Raw genomic sequence first — 23,317 nt, 5'->3', positions numbered from 1 at the left:
TCATCAACGCACACAAAGGAAAGTCGAAAATCTCACTAGTAAGTGCCAACCAAGCCAAGAAATTGATCAATTCCAGCAAGTATGTTTGATTGTTTTTAAGAGAAAGTCAGTCTGAAGAGGATTCAATAAGAGGGAAGGCATACCTGGAAGGGTGTACTAAGAAACAAAAACAACAAGTGGAAGAGTTGTTACATGCATACAAGGATGTGTTCTGAGAGCCTAAAGGGTTACCACCTAAGAGAGAAGTGGAGAATGAGATCCAACTATTGTCAGACTCCCCATTGCCAAATATTGGGTTGTACAAACAGTGGATTATAAAAGCAAGTGAGGTGAAGAAACAATTGTAGCATTTGCTGGAACAAGGTGTCATTTGACCGAGTACATCACCATGTGGGTCACCCATCATCATTGTGTCGAAGAAGGTTGGGACTTCGTGAATGTGTATAGATTCTAGGGCATTGAACAAAATCACGCTCAAGAACAAATACCCCCTGCCCAGGATAGATGATCTGCTAGATCATTTGCAACAAGCAAAGTACTTCACCAAGTTGGATTTGAAGTCTGGATATCACCAGGTTCGAGTCAAAGAAGAAGATATATGTAAGACTGCCTTCAAAACTAGGAAAGGTTTATATGGGTGGTTAGTCATGCCATTTGAACTGTGTAATGCATCAGCTACATTTATAGATTCATTTGTTATCGTATATTTGGAGGATATACTGGTATATAGTGCTACCTAGGAGAAGCATATGTCACATTTGACGTAGGTGCTGGAAACATTGAAGAAGCGCCAATTTCTAGCAAATCTCAAGAAGTGCGAGTTTGCGCAACAATCTTTGGTGTATCTGGGGTATGTGATCGATGGAGGAGAACTAAAATTAAAACCTTACAAGATGGATGCCATCATGAAATGGTCAATGCCTATTAATGTTTCTGAGGTCGGGAGTTTCATCCGGGCAGCACAATACCTGAAGAAGTTCATAGCCTCATTTTTAGTGCTAGCAGCACCACTCCACGCCATAACAGCGAGTGGCAAGAGTTTCCAGTGGGGAAAAGGTCAGCGAAGGGCTTTCGAAGAGCTAAAGAATAAGATAAGCTAAGCACCAGTTCTGGGATTACCAAACTTGCAGCAACCCTTTGAAGTGGAAACAAATGTGAGTGGGTATTCTATGGGAGTTGTCTTGATGTAGGGAGGAAGACTTGTATGCTACCATTCTGAAGTATTTCATGGGGCAGTCCTTAACTACCTTACCTACGACATGGAGCTATATACCATGGTGCAAGTTGTGAAGAAGTGGAAACACTATCTGATGGGAAAGGAGACAATAATCCACATAGATCACCAGTCGTTACAGTACTTGCAAGCCCAAAGTAAGCTACAACGGACCAAACATTACAAGTGGATGGGGTTTTTACAACAGTTTCATTTGGTGATCAAGTATAAGAAGGGAAGCACAAACAAGTTGGCCAACATGCTTTCAAGGCCACCCACATCAAATATCACAACTTTGGGGACTCTTATGCACATGGATCCATTCACACATGATGCACACGGGGAGGCATACTCAGAGGATGAGGACTTCAAAGAGGCGTATCAACAATTGCAGAGTTAGAGTCGTGCACGATGGTGATAGCACAATTGACTACCATCTCCAGGATGTGTTACTCTACATACTGGATAACATATGTGTTCCTAAAGGTGAGCGATTTCAATTGATCAGAGGCTCACACCTCTAAAGTTGCAAGGCACTTTAGTGTAGGGAAGATTGTGGCTAACTTGCAGAGGTATCTGTATTAGCCCAAGATGCAAGTGCAAGTAGCTAGGTTCATAAGAGGATGCATGCTTTGTTGTACTAGAAAGCCTAACAACGAGAAACAAGGTCTATATCATCCCTTACATGTACCTACTCGTCATTGGGAAAGCATTTCCATGGACTTTGTGGGAGGTTTACCAAAAACCAAGAAGGGACATGACTACCTGTTCATGGTAGTTGACAGGTTCAGCAAAGTGTGTGTTATGACTCCTTGTAAAAAGACCATCAGCAGGCGAGAAGCAACAAACTTATTCTTTGGACATGTTTAGGTGCACTTTGGGATACCAAGGAGCATCATTTCAGACAAGGATACAATATTTCCCAGTGCATTCTAGACTACATTTTCGGAGAAGATGGACACAAAGTTGAAGAGATCTACAACATTCCATCCACAGAGATATGGTCAGACATAAGTAGTCAACAAAACTTTGGTGCAACTTCTGAGGGGATAAACTAGAAGCATCTGAAGACCTGGGATGAAAATCTGGTATATATACATCATTCTTACAACAAAGCAGTCCACATTTCTACAGGAAAGTCTCCATTTGAGACTTGTTTTGGATATTTTCCACCTTCACCTTTGGATATTTCATATGGGCAACAAGGAGGAGTGAGAGAAGATGTTACTATAGATGCTTTGAGGGTCGAAAAAATTATAGAGAAGATTAGGCAGATCCGTCTACAAGTACACGAAACATTGCAGAAGTCACAAGAGAAGTATAAGGCCAAGCATGATCAACACAAAACAAGGAATTCATTCAAGGTGGGAGACAAAGTATGGTTATAGTTGAACAAGGAGAGGTTGCGGGGGCCTAGTAAGAAAATCAAGGCTCTGAGGTCTAGTCCCTTTGAGATATTGGAAAAGGTGGGTGATAATTCCTATCGACTCAATTTACCACCATATATGCGCATTTACCTTCCATGCTAGATCAGGAAGAGGAACATGTCCTAAATTCTATGGAGGATTTGGCACTGGATGCTCAGGCGGAGTTGACATAAGATATAGTTTTGCAGAAGAGGTCCAGAACTACAAGACAGGGGCAGCATGACCTTTGGCATATTGGATTGAAGGGACAACTTCTAGGCAAAGCTAAATGGTACACTAGAGGGAAGGTGGAGGAAAAATCTCCTCACCTTATTCAGTAGAAGCTTTTGGTGACCAAAATCCTACCAAAATGGGGAGGTGTGATTCGGATTGGATCATTATATTGTTTTTCATCCATCTCAATGCATTTGGAGTGGAAAAGTGAAGTAATCAACTTATGGGACCATTTTTACCAGCGGGAACCAGTTTGACAAAATGACGTCTAAAACCTTTTGAGAGCGTTTTGAGGCATCAAACAATGTTTTTTTGGGATAAAACTTTATCGCTTTAGCGTTGCACTATTTCATGTTATTCTACACAGAGATATTTTCAATGGTGCAAGAAGTGTGTCAATCAGAGTTTATAGCAAAAGTTATGCCACGTAAAAGTTGACTTTCATGTTTTCACACCTATAGTTTAGGAGGATGCCGCATCAACCCCCATTATTCATGGAAAAGAGGCTAGCCACGTGATTATGATGTAAAATACTCTAGAAGAGTCTATATTGTAACTCTAGTTAAGAGTTGATGTAGTCAAAATTAACCACTAGTAGGCTATCGGGCTGTGTTATAATTAAGCCACTAGGAGGAAGAGACATTCCATTCTTTTGAGAGCATTTTGTTCCATAAATGAGCAAAGATAGTCAGGACAGATAGGAGCTAGAGCACACAAAGAGGATTTGTGCATTGCAGCAGCCCACGAGCCACAAGCATTACTTCTTTGTATCTGCAGCCATATTTCCAGATAAAGAAAGAGAGCAAAGCGGCCTCACCTTCCAGTTGGGTTTTCACCCGAAAGGGTTTCCCAGAGAGCATGTCTTGTGTCTTATGTGTGTGTTTGAGATTATTTTTTCGTGCTCTACTTTTCTGCATAATTTCCATTCGCATGCATGCACTAATTACAGTGAAATCTACATATCTTAAAGTTTAATAAAACTGTAATAGTGCAGAATCTTAAATTTTTAATATAATATTATCAAATATGTTGTGACAAACTGTCCAGTGGAATATTCACGACAATTTATAGATCAAATAAAGTCATTGACATATATAGAACCAACAAGGTCAAGCAGGAACTCATTAAAAAATATTTTGTCTTCCTTGCTTTAGCATTATATTTTGATAAGAACACCACACAAGCTCTAATTACCATGATCCGTAAAGCATAAGACACCATAATCTGCAAACCGTTTTTTTAGGTATATTTTTGTGTCAATAATATAAAAAAACTAGCAAAGATTTATTGGAATTGCAAGTTTAAGCTATGTAATCTACACAATCTAAGTGCCCCAAGGGATTTTCAAAGCGTTGAATCCATTCATGCGTTCAAAAGGGCAATTTAAACAATAAAAAATCACAAATTACAAAGAATTGTATTGCCAAAACATCTTATTGGTGTGTTGCTCAAAATGAAGGAGATGTGTCATTCCTTCCACACTTTAGCATGGAGTTGATACATGGTGGGTGGCTCCATGTGTGTGTCTATATATATAAATATCCATCTTAACGCCAGATATATCAAGCATCGAGAGAGATCAAATCTCTTGACTTCAAGATTTGCACTGTCAAAAAAATTTGCACCTCAAAAAAATTGATCTCTCAACACTTAACAAATCTAAAATTAAAATAAAACTATATTAATATTTGTTAAAATTAGATAATATTTAACCAATAAATTAAATTTATGTAATTGATTCAAAAAAATTAACTAAAATAAAATAAAATTGAAATCTTTATCATTAAACATGGAATTGCAATTTTACTATTTATAACACAAACCTAATTGGGAATTTTAAGCTTTAAGTATGAAAATTGCAATTTTGATTTTAAAATGTTTGCAATTTTTATGAAAATTGCAATTTTGATTTAAAAATATTTGCAATTTTGATTTTAAAATGTTTGCAATTTTTATGAAAATTGCAATTTTGATTTAAAAATATTTGCAAATTTGATTTTAAAATATTTGCAATTTTGATTTTAAAATGTTTGGGCGTTTAACCCCGCGGTCGGGACGGATGGCTTTCCGCCTCCCCACCCGAGTTCAATCCCTCATTGCATGTTTCCAGCTGCTCCGCAGCTCATATGTTGACCAATCTTGCTTCGTTGCTCCGCAGCATATTGTACAATCACGCTTCTGTAAATATGTGTACATTACAAATTCAATCTCGCTTTTATAAATATATATAAATTGTAAATTTCGGGTTAATACAACTTCTTCTAAAAAGACTCACCCCCTCATTTAAAATAGTTTAAAAATAAATTTAATTTGATAAATTGAGGAGCCTAAAGCTCATTTATAATTTCTCTATACTTAATATATTATTAATCTGGTAAATTGAGGAGCCTAAAGCTACCTTTATAATTTATCCCTACTTAATTTTATCCATTTCAATAGAATTTTGTCCATATCAAAATAAATTTTAATATACATTATTAATTTTTTTCTCAAGCTGGTTATTAAAGAATCTAAATTGGAAATTGGGTTTGTTAGCGACTAAGGAATAATGGTAAAGTATATAGGAAAACAATAACACCTTTTATTGATTGGATTAATTGCTTAAAATTATGTGTATGGTTGTTGGTGTGAATTATGTGTATGGTTGTTGGTGTGAAATAAGTGATTAAGATGTGTACACGGTAAAACATGTTTAGATCTTACACTATTCGTTTATATTAGTCATATTGTAGGTTTATAAATTTACTTAATATTTAATTTAAAATGATATAAGGAGACATGGTAGTTTTAAGATATTTAATATTTTAGGTATATGTAATTAAACACAAAAATACTTGTATTTATTAATATGTATAAATTCAGATGTATATTTATAGAATTATAAATTTTTAGTAAGTTAAAATGATATTGGTAAGTTTTATATTTGTAAGAACTTAATAATAATATAGAGTTAGATGGTCTCGTTATGATTTTTGTTTGTTGAAGGACAAGAAGAGGCACAGTATACTTCTCTGTTGGATGAGGAAAGACGCTGCCGAGATCTAAGTTTTAGTTTATTGTTTTAAGGAGGTCGAGATCTGTTTGTGACTAGGACGATGGTTGAAGCCCTACAAACCTGTAAGGGCCAAAAAGGCCTTAGGACTAGGTCGCAGCCTGTCTGAGGTAGGCTGCAAGCAAAGAAGGTGGGCCAAAAGGCCTGAGAGGCTTGGGAGCAAAGTCAAGGTACCTCAGGGCTAAGGAAAGGCTAGCGAGAGGGTGAGACAAAGAACGGTAACATGAATAATAATAATAGTATGACACATATATCTTGTGTTGTCTCGGAAGAGGTTCTATAGCTGTAAAAATTCCTCCTCTCTTATCCCACATTCGTAGGAAGCACTAGTTCACAACATATATAAACCCCAATATACCATGAGCCTTGTACCAATTGTGGCACCACAAAAATAGTTGCCCCACTAACAACATAATTGTAGATTAATTGCAAAGTGATTATACTTGTTTGCTCAACCTCCCCCTCCATATGCAAGAGAGAGAATATGTCTATTTTTACCTATGTTAAAAGCTTCATTCTTCATACCAAGCTGTATGTAATTGATAGCAAGCTTTTTAAATGTTCGTTAATATCAACCTTTTCTAGAAAGCTCATGCCAGTCGTGGTGTCATTTTAGGTCGATTCTCCGATAATTTGTCTGGAATCATGCTACAATGTTCGTTAATATCAACCTTTTCTAGAAAGCTCATGCCAGTCGTGGTGTCATTTTAGGTCGATTCTCCGATAATTTGTCTGGAATCATGTCAGGTAGCAGATAACAAAAATAACACTTTCATCTCCTTGAACTTGTCCTAACTCTAGGTAACTAGATTTATAATCAAAAAGGCAATTCTGGTCAATGTCCTTGAGGTGTTGCTGTTTGAGATACTTCAAGTGAAAAACACAGACCTTTTCCTCTTCTCCTAACATTCTCTAACATGGCACGGGAGTAAATATTGTTATTGTTACTTCCACAACCAGATATATCACCAAACTGGAATTCTCTTGTGCCTCTAAAGCCTTGCTAAAAGGATTTTAATGGGTTGGTTTAATTTTGTTGTTATTAGAAAACATTAGAGATAACTTGTTAACCTCTGTTTGGACAGCCTTTGCCTCATGAATGGGTGCATCATTTTCATTTATGTCTTACCAAAGAGGCACGTCAATGGCATCCAAGAACGAGGCCCTGCTCATGCTCAGTATTATCTTTGGTCATGGACAAACAACACACACTACTGTCTCACTGGTTGAAGGAAAACTGGGTTGCGTCTTATGGGACTTATTTGAAACCACATTTCAATTGCCAAAGACAACGCTGGGCAGACGGCTCCCCTTCTTTTGGTTTCCAAAGCCACCTTTCCTCAATCCTCTTGCCCCTTGCAATCTGGTTCCCAAGATGCATGCTTGGATCCTTCAATTTTACTGACAGTCTTATTGTGGAGCCTTCCATGAAGACTCTGTCCTTGGTCTTGCGTCCTTGCTTTCCTGCATATTCAACATGTTGCCTTGTGTTCAGATATTATCCACAGCATTCACTCTGCAGCCGATTTGTACAGAGAAATTCTTGCAAAATTTGCAATAGAAGGTATAATGAAAGTGGACTTCCCTAAAAGGTAATGGAATTTCCTCAGGAACTGAAATAACTATGAGCTCCCTAAGTTCCATCGTTTAAACACTAAAGAGGTTCAATCTATCTGAAATCACTGGAAACAGGTCAATCTTCACCTTGGTCTCCTTCTAAATGGATTTTAACATTTTCCCTCTTGGATACCACTCGACACAGTGACATCAAGCATTGTTAGGAATAAAGTAGAGAAACGGAAGCTTTTGACACTTACTATTTGTATGTTTATTTTAGGGGTCCTCTTCCGAGGGATCTAAAATCTGCATGCTTCTTTAAATAAAAAAAGGTTTAGACTTGTCTTGCACGTTCTAAAAAGGATGCATGGAAATTCAGATTAGTTAAGGAACTCATTGATAGAAATTATCACTGAACACTACAGCAAATGAATTGAATGTGGTAATAAAACATCCTTGACTAAATTGACTCTACACTTTTACTCAGACCATAACTAAAGCCTGCTTTTGTGTCAGAAAATAGATTCAACGATCCTAAATGAAAAAAAATGGTCCATATTTAAGGTTCTTTGGTGTATGTTCATTGATTGAAAGTCAACAGGAGCAGAGTCAGCCCCATGACACCATTCCAATTGATGAATTAACACCTTCAATTTCAGCACCAATTCGCAGATAAATATGTAAGTTTTACAGAGACCGGTTAAAAACTACACTAGGAGATCTCCCCCTAGAAAACCTTCCAATATTTTGGCAGCTACTTCCACTGATGTCCCCATGAATAAACAAAATATCATGTGCAAATCTGATGGTTTTAGATATATTCTCAACTTCAAAAACTTGACGAGCAACCAACAGCCACCTCAACTGGACAAGCATGCACATCTGTTAGGGATAGTAGATCTTGGCCAGGATATTGGGATTTCCAGAGTTTACAGGGCCCCTATGACAGCTGCTTGACTGGGCAAGAGAAAACATTAGAAAAAACAGCAGGAAGCCATATCACAGCAATGAACTTTTAGCTCAGTTGTGTGACAATGCAGCCTGACAGCAGTTATGGATTGCAGATCATTATATTAAGATTTCTTGTCTCTGGTAGATGCTTGACCAAACCACAAAAGACGTGAGACAAATTAGAAGGACAGTCCATTAAAAACACAAACAAGTGTTCAGCAATGAATCACCAATGCTCAAATTTTCACCAACTGTAACTGATGTAATGTTAGAGCAGAAAGAGAACAGATCGAGGGAACTAAGCAACTAGGAATTCGTCATGATATGAATAAAATAATTACCAGCAGTTCAGGTATGAGCTTGAGGCACACCCATCGATTGATATTTCATTAACTCTTCAGCCAACGCTTTTTTGTTGTATTCTTTTGCCTGCAAAAGGGAAAGAAGGAAATTCCATAACAGAACCTTCACAGGCATTATGTGCAATGGAACATAAGATGAACTAATCATGAAAGAGATTCAGCTGCAAAACTAAATATCAACATTGAAATCATTTATTGACCAAGAATAAAGATTTTTGCAGGCTGAGGGATGCCACGAGATTAAGAAAAGGTCAAATTAGTAAAATAGAAGGAATGTGATAACAGAACAGCAATCATATAAATAACTTGTAGGGACAGATCAACTGACGACCACAAAGGACTATATATAAACGTTGCTAGGAATTACCATCCAAATTAGTTGCTCCACAAGATGTGCCTTATTCACAGGGAGATCGGGGGAAGACAATATATCAAAGAGCTGCAATTAAGAATTGTACATCTTGTTTTGTTAGATTTGGAATCAGTGAATCAAATTTCAAGCTCAAATGATTCAAATATGCAAAAGACAAACTTCCGAGGAACTTAACTCATTGGCTTGATTCGGTTTTACATTGCGTAGAACCCGTACTGTTGATATGAAAAAATCTGTTTGCTCCTTAGTGTCCAATCTTGTAACTAGAAAGGGTACTCTAGGTGAAGAATTATCTCCAGATAGAGTTTTTTTAGAATGATTCTCTCTACATTTCTCTTCAACCCTCTTCCTTTTGTTACATCCATCAGTGACACCATCAATCCTCTCTTCTAGTTCTTCCGCTGCCAATCCCCCCTGCTTGAAACAACAAGATGAAAAATACTCTTTAGATCTCGATTAAAACAATATTGTGAGAATCATTGAATTATATTGCAAATCAAGAAGTCGTTTTCTCAGTGACCCCTCAGGAGAATCCATCCATGGATGCACAAAATAATAAAAGCAAACTATTGAAGAATCGTCAAATTAACAAGTAGCTAACATAATGTTGATTTTCAAGTGCCAAGGAAACAAGTACATTTTTCTGCTACTGATAATTACTTCTAACAATATTTTTGCAAATCCCAGATTATCTTTAAGCGATAACACTAGAGAAAACTCAACTGTAAATGCAATAGAACAGTAAGACAGTAGAGACCAGAAAATTTCACCTGGGAAACCCAACCTTGGGAGAAAACCCAGCAATCTTTTCTAGGAGAAATATTGTTCAATTCAAGTGTACAATCTGACTTTTGCAGTAAAACTTGGTCCTGTGGATGTTTCTAGCCTGGATTTTAAAAGTGATAGTGGTCTTATGGCTTCAATTACTGTGAGTGACGTTATCGATCCCAAGGAGGGTTTTGTTCCAGACCTTGTGAGAAATGAGAATGAAAGATTTCTAGAAATTTGTGACGGTATGGTTGCTAATCAAAGTAATTTTCAGTTAAGCTGCTCGACGGTTAATGAAATTCTGGGTAAAGCTCTAACCCAGGGTGAATATATTTTTTCATTTTCGAGAAACTAAAATTTTGGATGATGACAATTTCCAGTATCCAAAGCATGAAGACAAGTGATGTCGTAAGGTTGAAGGATGCCATTTTCTCTGCCATGGGTTTGTGAATTTTTTGGACCCCAGTTGTGTTTCGAATCTCGATTCCCCCCCCCCTCCCCCCCCCCCCGAAATTTGACGACGAGGTCAACTTTGGCAAGGAATCAAATAGCACCAAACTGAGATTGTTCTTAAATAATTCTTTGACCGATCCAGAGCATAAAATGCAATTTGTAATAGATAGTTCACTTGGAAAGGATCACGCTGCTCTTGTAGGTGTGACTGGTCATTTGGGGTTCATTCTAGAGGAATTCGTCAAAGTTTACGATGATATCAATTATTACAATTTGCCAAGGGATGCCTGGGTGTAGTGCTAACCAAGCAGTGCCCATTTTTTGCCGAAAGGGTTGGGCCAAGTTGTGTGCTTAGGGCTTCTATAGCAACATTTTTGGTTAAGAGGCCAGCTAAGTCTGCTTGTAGGATAAGGTCTGCTCTATGTGATCTAGGAGAACAAAAAGCCCTAAGAGATAGTCGCAACTGCCTAGAAGAAGCTGGTTTGTGCATGAGACCTGTTCTAAAAAGGCAGAGAGGAGGATTTGACTAGCAACAGAAAGGACCGAGGTTTCATTCTTGATGTAAAGTTTGGATCAGCCTATCATGGAGAGTCTGTCTTGTACAACAAAGAAAGTTGAGGTTTGTCTATCAAATGAAAGGTGGGTTGCGTCCACTGGGAGAGGCGCGAGACCTTAGGAAGGAGAGCCGAGATAGGTAAGTGTTGGCCACAGTCAAGGAGAGACCTGGCCGAGGGTCTGCTCATGCAAAAGAGGGCTGACTGCAGAGCCTATTGAGGCTGGCTACAAGATGAGCTTGCCCTAGGAGCAGGGCCAAAGTATGAAAAGATAGACCGCGGGCCTCAACACTGAAGAACAGGTTGGTTCAGGATCATATGAACAGACAGAGTGTTCTTATGTCTATAATTCTAAGTCACCAGATTCGTCCTAAACCCCCTGCGAATCCCGAATCTGACACGATTCGGTCCGGATTCGTGCCCAAATCACAGGACACGTTGTGTCCAAGGGCGTGTCGTGATTTTCAGGGGCGTGTCGCGATTTTAGGACACGTGTCCAGTTTCCAGGACTCGCTAAGCTCAGCGCGGGAATGAAAAGGGCGTGTTTGCTCATAAAAATTGTCATTTGGCAAATGATTTGTGCTGTTGGCAAGTGATTTGTGCTGTTGGAGCAAGGAGTAAAGCATTCAGCAAGGAGAATCGACCAGGTAAGTTCTAATCTCCAGCTCCATTACCACTCCAATCACACTATTATTCAACGGTCAACCACTCCAATCACACTATTATTCAACGGTCAACCACTCCAATCGCAGCAAAGAAGGGTTATAACTTATGTTTCATTGTTTGGTTATGGCTTGAAGTGCCCTAGAGGCCTCTTTCTACACACGAATCTAACCTATACCACTTTTATATCAACTAACAGTCTAGGAGTAGTCTTGCACAATATGATTTTAGTAAGACACGTGCTTATAAGAAGAATGGAATCGGAATTCTATAAACAAGTTTAAACCTTTTTCCTGTTTAAACATTTCTCCCAGGTGCTTTGGCATTAATGCCTTCCAATTGAAAGAAATAAACAGTGGACAGTAAAAGCCTACGCAATGGCTGTGGGAAATTTTCAGAAAGGCAAACTGTAAATTTACATCAACACTGTATAATGTATATGGCTTCAATTTGAAACAAGTATGGAAATGCCCTCCATAAGCGTTTTGAGTTGCAGCCACGTACCAGTCAATCTCATAGACATCAGAAGATATTTCCTAGATCCTAAGTTTTGGCCACTAAACGACAGCCAAAGGGAGCTTTAAAAAGGGGGCTAATATTCCGAGCACATTAATTCACAGATAACATTTCCCTCGCCTAAGATATTTATGTTGCTGCTCGTCCTTAAGATTATGAAAGAATATTCAACTGAAGCAGAAACCGTGACCAGCCCATACCTGACTTTTTATTATATATCAAATTTATTTTACTTTTAATTTTATATAATTAAGAATGTCATATTCAATGTACAATACTAAGTTACTAACCTATGAGATAAATATTACAATCTCACCTGTAAAATACAGCTACCATCTCATATAATTATAATTTACAGTGCTGTTCAGTGTTGGATTGATTGAACATTGGAAACCTTGCATTGTAAACATTTTGATCACAGAGCTGAGAGAATCGATGTTTCAAATCTTGAATGCTGTGAGCGTGTGACACTTAAAAATTTAAAATTGATTAATGCACAGTCAGTGACCAGATTAACATTGTGTTAGGTGGTGTAATGTCCTGAGGGGATTTTTTTCCCTTAGGGTTTAAGAAAATAAGAGAATATTGCACCAAAATTCCAGCACTTTTTCAACTATCTTTAATGACCATAAAGATACAGTAATAGGCAGATAAATAACATCAACAGTCCCTTAATTTATATTTCTCACAGTTTTACAGCAGTTTGTATATGATTTTCATTTTTTATTTACAAATTTGTGCATGCTTTGTAATTGTAAGTTTGTTCATTTTTTTTTACAGGTAACAGTGTTCATGGCTCAATCAAAGGCAGCAGCAGTTAGGGGGCAAAGGAAGAGCAAGAATGTCATGGGTAGAGATGCCCTTCCTCCCCCAATATCATCAGAGTCTGCTGCAAGTAATGTTGAGGGAAGAGAACTTAAAGACAATGATAAATATCCATTGTGGAAATATGTCACAAGAGAGGATGGGCCAAACAACAAGGGAAAGGGAGGAGGCAATGTGCAATGGAAATGCAATTTTTGTAACATTTCTTTCAAAAGCACATATTACCGTGTGAAAGCACATTTGTTGGCTTTACCTGGTTGTGGGATTGGATCTTGTAGAGCTATTACTTCACAAAAGAGAAAAGAATTGCAAAATGAGGCCAATGTTGGCATGGAACATGTGGCACTGGCTTCAAAATAAAAAATAGCCAAGAATGAAGACCCCCTTCCATTTTTGAGGAAAGCCAACACCAAATTTCCATTTGAGAGTTCTACTTCTACTGGGGGACAAGCATCAAAAAGAAGATCACTTGGTCCAATGGACAAGATTTTCCAAAAAGAGAGACGGGAAGAGCTTGATCTCACCATTGCCTTCTTCTTCTATCAAAACTTCATATCATTTAATGTTGCACGTTCACCTTTATTTGTTGAGATGTGCCGAGCTCTAACTCATGGGGCTCCAACGGGGTATGTGCCTCTTGGGTCAGAGAAGCTGAGAACCACATTGTTGACGAAGGCAAAAAAAGAGGTGCAAAAAATGCTTGAGCCTATTGTGGCAACATGGCCAACATCTGGGGTTAGCATTGTTTCTGATGGATGGACAGATCCAGCACGACACCCAATCATCAACTTCATGGTGTCTTCCTTGAATGGTCCAGTTTTCATGAAAGCAGTGGATACACTTGGCGAATACAAGGATGCACAATTTATGGGTGAGTTATTTATTAAAGTTGTTGAAGATGTAGGTGTTGAATCTTGTGTGCAAATCATTACAGATAATGCACCTGTTTGCAAGGCTGCTGGCATGATTGTGGAAGCTAAATATCCACAAGTGTTTTGGACACCTTGCATTGTCCATTCATTGAACTTAGCACTGAAATCCATTGCTTCTAATGTGCTTTGGATTGGAAGCATTATTGAGGATGCAAGACATATCGTAACTTTGTGCAAAATCATACAAATGCCCTCACTATCTACAAGGAGTACAACAATCTATCATTGTTGAAGATTGCTGATACACGGTTTGCATCTTCATTCATGATGTTGAAGAGGTTGAGGGGGGTCAAGACCGCTCTTGGGTCCATGGTTATTTGTGAGTTTTGGTCTTTTTGGAGAAAGACAGATCAGGCAGCCTCTAAAAGAGTGAAGGACACAGTGCTAGATGATGCTTGGTGGGAGAGGACAGATCTAATTATTCGGATCATGGACCCTATCATTTCTTTGCTTCGAGTTGCAGATACAGACAAACCCATCCTAGGAGAGGTTTATGAGGGATGTGATTCCATGATTGAGTCTGTGAGGAGCATTATTCTACAGAGCGAGTGCCCCGTGTATGAGACATCAACCTCTACCTTCTGTGATACCATACAGGATATTCTTGTCAGCAAATGGGACAAGAATTGTACACCTTTACATTGTTTGGCTCACTCATTGGACCCCAAATACTACAGCCATGAGTGGTTGAATGGTGGACCTTCCCGCAGATTCCCTCCTCACATGGATGGTGAAATCTCACAGGGGAGGAAAGAGGCATTCAGGCGGATTTATCAGGATAGTGCATTGCTTGCTGAGGTGGAGGATGCCTTTGCAGAGTTTTCCACTGGCAGTGGTCGATTTGGAGGTTATGATGTGATTAGAGACAGGGGGGTTAAGAAGCCCTATTCTTGGTGGGCAAATCATGGGGCAACAAGCCCTCCTCTTCAGCAGTTAGCCATGAGGCTCCTCTCTCAAGTGACTTCATCCTATTGTTGCGAGAGGAATTGGAGCACATATGGGAATTTGCATAATGCGAAGAAGAGCAGGCTTTAGCAGTCCAGGGCAGAGACAATGGTGTATGTGCACACCAACCTTCGTCTTATTTACAGGCAAAGGGAAGAGTGGTTGAGGGGAAAGACAAAGATGTGTGATGTCTTTCCTGATGATATGGGTCTAGACACCACTGTTGAGTTGGCATTGGCCAACATGGATCTCAATGATCCAGTGCTAGACCCTGTTAGTTTTGATGACTTAGAGGGGTCAACCTCCATACTAGCAGATGCAGAGATGACTATGGATACAGGGGAGGAGGAGGATGCAAAGGAGAGCAGTGGGGACCATGATGACGGGGACAGTGATGTTGATTCTGACGCTAATTGATGCCTTGAGGCTTGTATACCTGTAGGCTGTAGTTGTTTTATATTTCTATTTCTATTTGCCATTGGCATTGCACCAACACTACCTATGTAACACATTTTGATTTGATGACTTAATGAGAAAACTACAGTTGTCAGTGTGTTTATCTTACTATCTTGTAGTTGTAAGTTGTCTTTCAGTTATGAATCATGATTTAAATTTTTAATAGATTTATCATTTATGTGACCAGTACCATTGACATTTATTTGAATTTTGTATGTACTATGCATGTTAATAGCTCTAGATGAAGATCTATGTTTGAAATCAATAAATTTGTATCATTAATTAAAATTTGTGTAAGAAATATGATAATATCTAATTTTTAATATATATATATATATATATATATATATATTTTAAATATATATCTATATATATATATATATTTAATAAAATAATATATAACGTGTCCTAATGTGTCCTGTTCCGGGGGGTCAGCGTGTCCGAATCCGACACCACGAATCCCGAATCCTACGTGTCCCGAATCCCCTTGTCAGGTGACTTAGGTCTATATAAAGGGGGCCAAGTTGAACAGGAAGCAGAAAAGGAGTTGATGTACAAACTAGGAGGCCTAGTTAGGGCCTCAGGAACCTATGTCAGGCAGGCCGGAGTGGAGAAGTGTCTCGCTGTAAAGGAGGAAGCAAGGTTGAGGGCTATAAGGGAAGGTTGTTAGCCAAAGTAAGGAGCTAACAGCAAGATAAGGCCTGCTAGGGAGGGCTGGCTAAGTCATATTAGGACTAAAGATTGTTATAGCTAAGAGTGTGTGGGCTGAAGGGATAAGCTCAGACCTGAGCATTTGATCAAGGAGTCTACCACGTGGGCATCAAGTTGACAGTGATCAAAAGGAATTGATCTCTATGTGAGCATTAGAGGCAAGAGACACCCTGGTACAAGAGTTGAAAGTCGTAGGGTTTTTAGGAAGAAAACTTGGAGTACTGAATGCAAATGGAGTTGGATGAAGAAACAAAGGAATCTAAGCTTGATGAGATTTCATACGGGCTTCATTAAGTTGGAAAGGATCAAGAGGGAGTTAACAATTCCTTGCAACACTTAGCAATTTCTTCCTTAATCAAGAGATAAGTACTTCATATCTTTCGCCCTTGGTTATTGTTATTTTTCCTTGGTGAGCCTCTTGTCTTTCTATTTTTTGCTTGCTTATAATTGTTTCTTCCCTAGCCTCCTGAATTAGGTTTGCGGCTACAACTTGAAGGATGCCAAGGAAATTATTTTGGCAGTAGATGGTAGCATCAAGAAGAACAAAGCAAATTTTGTGGCAAGAGGGTTCTCCTAGTAAGAGGGAGTACAAGGATGGATTTTTCTTTTTGCAGTCTCCGATGGATGGGTTCTTGTATGACCTAAGGGCTCGAGCACAAACTCAATAGACTGATTGGTGTTCGAAAGGAAGAAATTGTACAGATTGTTAGGACATCTAGTATGGTGCTAGATGACAGGAAGAGCTTCTAGTTCCGAGAGAACAAACTGTCAAGGCAGAGTGTTAGGAGCAACCTTCTTAGAGGATGTCATGGGTTGAGAGTGTCAAAATGCTCAAAGACAGAAGGTCTCTAGGAGCAGTATGCCTTCTTTCAGGAGACAATGTCAAATAGCAAAATGACTTGCTTACATGACAAAGAAAAGCAGTGGAGTTGCAGTACATATCCATAGATGAGTAGATTGTTGACATTCTCACCAAGCCCTTGTCTAGAGTGAAATTTGTATACTTCAGAGAAAAAATTGACGCGATGTAGAATGTCTCCCTCATTGAGAGGGCGGGTTGATGTCTTTGCAAGATTAGGGCAAACCATCATTTGAAGCCATGGACTTTGGCTAGGTCATAAAGGACTTTGAATAGAGGAGATTAATACATTCACCTGAGAAGCCAGAAGGAATTGGGTGGGTCATAAAGGACTTTGACCAAAGGTTAATAGCCCAAGGCAATTACAGGATTGGACAAATCTTCTCCTAAAATCCAGAAGGACTTGGCTAGGTCATAAAGGACTTTGACCAAAGGAGATTAATACATTTACCTAAGGAGCCATAAAGGACTTTGGCCAAATGTAAAAAGCCCTAGATACTCACATTGCCCACTCCAAGACGAAGTGATCTATAGACATGCATCAACATAGCATGCTTATGAACTTTTCCTATGAAGGAGAAATTTCAGCTAAGGGGAAATTTGCTGCAGCTAAGGAGAATACCTCCCTCGCTAAGAGGTGGTGTTGATATTTTTATAGAATCTGGAGGTATTCCTGCATGCCAAGACACCTCCTAAGTCGGCCTAGAATATTTATGAAAATCAAAATTTAAATTCAATTTTTTATTGAGCTTCATGTAGGCACAAAATGGACAAGCCAGCTCAACTCGTGAAGGGACATGTCCCTTGTGGTAAATGGACCCATTTGACTTGTGTGTGTGTGTGTATACACAATGTGACATATTCATTTGACCAATTCATAGTATCATCTCTCCTCTAGAGAAGACACACGTGGGAGCAGATAGAGGACAAATTAATTGAAGTTTGGCTTGGTTTTTGGCACAGATCTCTAGAAAATGTAGACTTGTAAACCTTATTGAAGAATAATTTCTCCTAGAAGAAGAGTGGTTGATTTTTCTCCCATGTTTGGGTTTCCCAAGGAAAATTTGTTGTCTCTATTGTGCATGGTTATCTCTTTATGATCTTACTATTTTTGTTGCATTACTGTTGAGATTTTCTATGTATAATTGCTCAATGATATCAATAACATAAAGATAAATTGTTAAACATCATTAGGTAGTAATAATTAGATCAAAAGATTGGTTTCTATTGTGTATATTGTAGAAAATACAATAGTTGTCAGGAGCCAAGCGGTCAAAATCTAGAGCAGCTTTAGAAATAATAGGATTTCATATAAAGAAAAACATTGTGATTGAATTGTTTGCAAATGTAGAATCACTTTTAAATCAACACACAAACAGTGGTACTAAGTTAGGTCAAGTAGATAAGCAAATCAACACCATGCTCAAAGCACATGATGCAAAGGTGAAAACTCCCCGAGATCTAAAGAATAAAAATCAAAAAATTGGAGAGTTGATCAACACTATGTCGAAAGCACATGATGCAAAGATGAAATCTCCTCGGGATCTAAAGAATAAGAATCAAGAAATTGGACAGCTGATCAGAATTTTGAAGGAACATAGCACTACAGTACCAACAACGATAAATGTCTTGTGTTGATTTTCTAATGCAATTAGGGTTAGCACACGTTTTTTGAAATTTTGATAATTACTTTTGATGTAGATCTTTTAACTTATTTTGATATATCATTCAACAATTATACTTCAAAAATTCAACAATAAAGAACAGTAGAGATCACAATGCACAAAAGAGAGACAAGATTTACCCTAGGAAAACCCACTACGGGGAAAAACACAACAACCTTTTCAATAGAGAAATTCTTCTTGTTCAATGAGAGACACACATAGACCTGTGGTCAAACCTAGTCTTCTCCTCCAAATCAAGTCACCCAAACTGATCCTACACTTGCTATTAACCTCGCACTTCCAAAATTTCGACCCTCCTAAAATAGCAAGTTGCCCAGAATTTTGGCCCTACAACATTTTCCCCAATAACCTAGAAAATTTTGGCCCCCTGCAATAAATACCCAAGAAAAATGCAAACCACATAAAGATAGATTCCTTCACATGTGTGAGTTGCTAAAGAGAGAGAGCAGAGAGAAAATTTGGCCTTCTTCCTCATCCTTCTTTGCCCTTCTTGCCCTTTGCTCACTTGCCCAGAAATTGTCATAAGAGATGAATGTGAATTGCCCAAATGAGGAACTTGAGCTGCCTTTATATAGTAGTTTGTCTAGGGTGAATGGATGTGTCTCTTGGCCAGGGCCAACTTGACTTGGAGGGAAGCCGACTTGTCACTTTTGGAGCCAAAAATTTCATTTCAAAAATTCAAATTTACATCTTTTAAAAGTCGCAATGGGACTTTGACTCAAAATAAATTTTCTTTTGATTCAAGCATTTATAAATATGCTTTACAATGATAAATATAATTACATCAAGGGACGAAAAGTATATTATGAAGACCGGCCATAGTTACAAATTCAACATCTTGGAGGCTAAAGCTTTTCTAGAGACAAGGGCAAAGGATATGAAGATATGAAAACTTCGTATTTGAGGGAGAAACTTGAAAGTGGTGGCATGGATGATCCAGGACTTGTTGAAATTTGGGTAGCTCAGAAGGTATTTCCCAGTGGAGAAAAACCAATAAAGATCTGTTTGTTGGGTTACCCAAAGTTGGGTTTTTTTAGTCATGTAGGCTCAAGTCGGCCAGCTAGGCCAAGGGACATGACTGTTGGGGTTTACACCCTATGGTCAAGTATATTTAGGAGGCCAATGGAGTGGCCAAACCACATCATAGCAATATCATCCTTGTGAAGAATAACAAGCCAAGAGTGACCCACAGATCAACTAGGAGAAGGACGAATTAGATGGACTCGTTATGATTTTTGTTTGTTGAAGAAGGACAAGAAGAGGCCTAGTATACTTCTCTGTTGGATGAGGAAAGATGCTGCCAAGATCTAAGTTTTAGTTTATTGTTTTAAGGAGGTCGAGATATGTTTGTGACTAGGACGTTGAAGCCCTAGAAACCTGTTACAAGTAGGCCAAAAGGCCCCAGTCCGAGTTGCAAGAGGGCCAAAAAGACCTTCGGACTAGGTCGCAGCTTGTCTAAGGTAGGTTGCAAGCAAAGAAGTTGGGCCAAAAGGCCTCAAAGGCTTGGGAGCAAAGTCAAGGTACCTCAGGGCTAAGGAAAGGCTAGCGAAGGTGGATGAGAGGGTTGTTTCTCTGTTGTAGATGATTGTTGAGCATTTTGTGAAGTTTGCTTGGTAAAGGAGTTATGTATAGCAAGGTGATTTTATGCTAGAATACATTTGATTGAAAGGCAAACCCTAATGTGAGCAGTTGAGTGTACAAGGCTTTGATAGGAGTCATTCCCTATGAGACAAAGTGGCAGCAAGGAGTCTAAGGGCTGAAGAGATGAGCCCAGACTCAAGGCGTTAGTGGGAAGCAAGAGGACAATGACTAAAGGAGCTTATCACTATGCAATTTTGGAGGCAAAGGACAATCAAGTACATCAAGGGAAAAGAGGAAAGAAAGGGCTAGAAGCAAAGGACTACTACAGCAAGTCAAGCTATTTTGTCTTTGTTGTGATGCGCAGATTGAAGGTCTAAAGGATTATACCTCAAGCCCTAAATTTTGTATACTATGTATACTAGTTTGTATCATGGGTTATAAAGGGCCATGATCCTTAGTACGGGAACCCTAATATTTTCTTAATGATGAACTAGTGAGAAACGAGATTTGGGCCAATATAACTTGTCTACTTTATTGGTTTCGCTGTTGTTATATTTCCGCTGTGCAAAGTGAATTTGTCTTGGGCTTATTTAGTGTGTTGTGTTCCTAGTTAGAGCACATACCAAAGTCCAGACCAAGAGGGCATGGGAATTTCAACATGGTATCAGAGATACTTTGAAGAGCACATGGATTAGAGTGTGCACAGGAAGCAACTTAAGGGGGAGCTGTGAAACTGTTAGACATGGAGTAGAAGGTTCAGCAGAGAAGGTGCTTTGGTATGGATAAGATAGCTTCATGTGAATGGCAGGTTGATCGCAAGATTGTATCTTCATTGGGTTGCAGAGTTGTACATCTGGTAGACCGTAGAGGAGCCATGTGCACATGAGGTATTTGACCCAAGATGATGAGGACTCATGCAAAGTTGAGTTGTGGGGGTCTAGAGTGGATTAGACCCAATGTTCGATTGCAGCTTGGGACTGGCCTTGGAAAGACACAAGTTCAGTAGCAACACTTTCTGAGAGGGAAAGCAGAGTGAACCAATGGAGATTGTCTTGGCTCAGAGGGAGTCTAGCTTCAGAGGGAGACTGCAAAGGAACATTAACCGCCCAATGGAAGTCTGAATCTTCAGGTTCGAGGAAGAGAGAGGAGTTTTCAGCCCATGCAAGGACAGTAACGGACCATACGAGGTCATGGTGGTGCAAGGAAAAGTCATGCTGAATGCAAGGACAATCATGCACAATGCGAGATAAATCTTGGCCAAGTACAAAACAAGATGTGGCATATGTGAGGATAGTCATGGCCATGCAAGGGGAAGCCATGACTCATGTGAGGACAATCATGAGCATGCAAGGAAAGTCATGGAGCTAGAGATTTCAAGGTGTGATGAAAATACCTTCCTCACTAAGAGGGAGTGTTGAAATTTGGGTAGCTCAGAAGGTATTTCCGAGTGGAGAAAACTCAAAAAAGATATGTTTGTTGGGAAATTTACCCAAAGCTAGGGTTTGTTGATTTTTGGTAGCATCGGATGTGCTCTAGGCTCTAGCCATGAAAATTGGTGGAGAGAAAGGCACATGAGATCTCTAAGACCCAAAAATCGTTTGGGGAAATTCCACTTGGATGGAGAGAGATTAAGATAATTAATATTTTTAATGAGACCCTAAGTCTAAACTTAGGAAAATTAAAATATTAATGTGTATTAATATAATATGGGTGGGAAAGTTCTAAATAATGAGGATCAAGGCAGATCTAATCTTAGTCATTGATTAGGGATTTAATCTTGGCCGTTGAATCGTCAAGAGGAAAAGTATAAGAGGAGGTTTGAGGGTCAGTTGGAGATACACCAAGACACCAAGAGAGATCAGTCAGTTCAATTTTTTTGGGGATGTTTGCTGAGGAAATTGAATAAGTGATCAGTTGCAGTGAGTTGCAGTGAGGGGCAGCTCGACAAGAGGCCGAGGAATACATATCAGAGAGGCAGCAGAGTGCTGGAAGAGGCAGCGCAGAACCTAGGAAGGCTGATGCAAAGGCAACAAGGGTTGACACAGAGGCTAAGGAGGCCAGCGCAGAGCACGCAGAGAGCCAAAGAGCTGACACAAAGGCCATAGAGGCTGGCGCAATTGACGCAGAGAGCTTCAAAGACAGACTAAGAGTTGATTGGCTAACGCAGAGCCAGAGAGGGTGACACAGTCCCTAAGAGGGTGACGCAGTTCCAAAGAGTGCGTGGAGCAGCTTTCGCTGTCCAACACAAGGAATAGTCGGAGTCACTGTGGGATCGTTCATCCGGTAGCTAATCAGCCGGAATATCTGTCTCCGAATAGAGGTATTGTTGCCAAGGAAATTCTTTGAAGGGTGAGCCATTTTTGGCACCCTAGTTGTATTCAGAATCTACTTAATAATAAAACCCTCTATATGTTGCACCAGTTTTCCCGCATTGGGTTTTTCCAGGGACGATTGTCCAAAAATAATGGTGTCCCTTGTGTTGTCTCAGTTTATTTCACTTGTTGATCTGTATATTTGTGAAAGTTGCAATTGTATTTATTTCGATGTTTATATTATTAAATAACTTGTTAACACAAAGAACAAGTAGGAGATAGTAAACCAAAAAATGTAGTAATGGTTTCTGATGTGTTAGATTCAGAAATTTTCACAGGGTTTTGAACCCAAAGTGTGAGCTTAAAACCAAGAAAAATAATTTAAATTATTTTTTAGTCATGTAGGCTCAAGTCAGCCAACTAAGCTAAGGGACATCACTTTTGAGGTTTACACCCCATGATCAAGTATATATAGGAGGCTAATGGAGTGGCCAAACCACATCATAGCAATCTCATCCTTGTGAAGAATCGCAAGCCAAGAGTGAGCCGCAGATCAGCTAGGAGAAGGACAAATTGGATTGTCTGGTTCTGATTTCTTTCTGTTGAAGAAGGACAAGAACAGGCCGAGAGGCTGAGTATACTTCTCTGTTGGACGAGGAAAGAGGTTGCCAACATCGAAGTTTTTATCTGTTGTTTTAAGAAGGCCGAGATCTGTTTGTGATTTGGACGAGGGCTGAAACCCTAGAAACCCATTACAGGTAGGCTGAAGGGCCTCAGGTTGATTACAAGTAGGCCGAAAGGCCTCAGTCCGAGTTGCAAGAGGGCCGAAAAGGCCTTAGGACTAGGCCGCAGCATGTCTGAGGTAAGTCACAGGCAGAGAAGGGGGGCAAAAGGCCTCCAAGGCTTGGG

General features: G+C 39.2%; 1 protein-coding gene across 8 annotated transcripts in view; it reads right to left on the bottom strand.

The window, feature by feature from the left end:
* Positions 1 to 4,299: 4,299 nt before the first annotated feature.
* The window catches only part of LOC149224290 (uncharacterized), an 85,865-nt gene continuing 66,847 nt past the window's right edge, over positions 4,300 to 23,317 (bottom strand). For 2 of the 8 annotated variants that reach the window (XM_089386071.1, XM_089386072.1), the window contains 3 exons: positions 9,325 to 9,562; positions 9,143 to 9,216; positions 7,926 to 8,842 (listed from right to left, as the gene is read on the bottom strand). In XM_089386071.1, the coding sequence (XP_089242197.1) occupies positions 8,762 to 8,842; positions 9,143 to 9,216; positions 9,325 to 9,562 (393 nt within the window). In that variant the 3' untranslated portion in view covers positions 7,926 to 8,761. Of the gene's footprint in view, positions 4,460 to 6,918; positions 7,370 to 7,923; positions 8,843 to 9,142; positions 9,217 to 9,324; positions 9,563 to 23,317 lie in introns of those variants that run through there. The other 6 variants (XM_089386070.1, XM_089386068.1, XM_089386069.1 and 3 more) reach the window with 6 other exon arrangements.

This window comes from Pinus tabuliformis, chromosome Q (assembly GCF_031772625.1).
Source record: "Pinus tabuliformis cultivar Carrire ecotype Pingquan chromosome Q, CPIR1, whole genome shotgun sequence".
NCBI classification, from domain to species: Eukaryota; Viridiplantae; Streptophyta; class Pinopsida; order Pinales; family Pinaceae; genus Pinus; species Pinus tabuliformis.
This window is presented reverse-complemented; position numbering and strand designations above follow the sequence as displayed.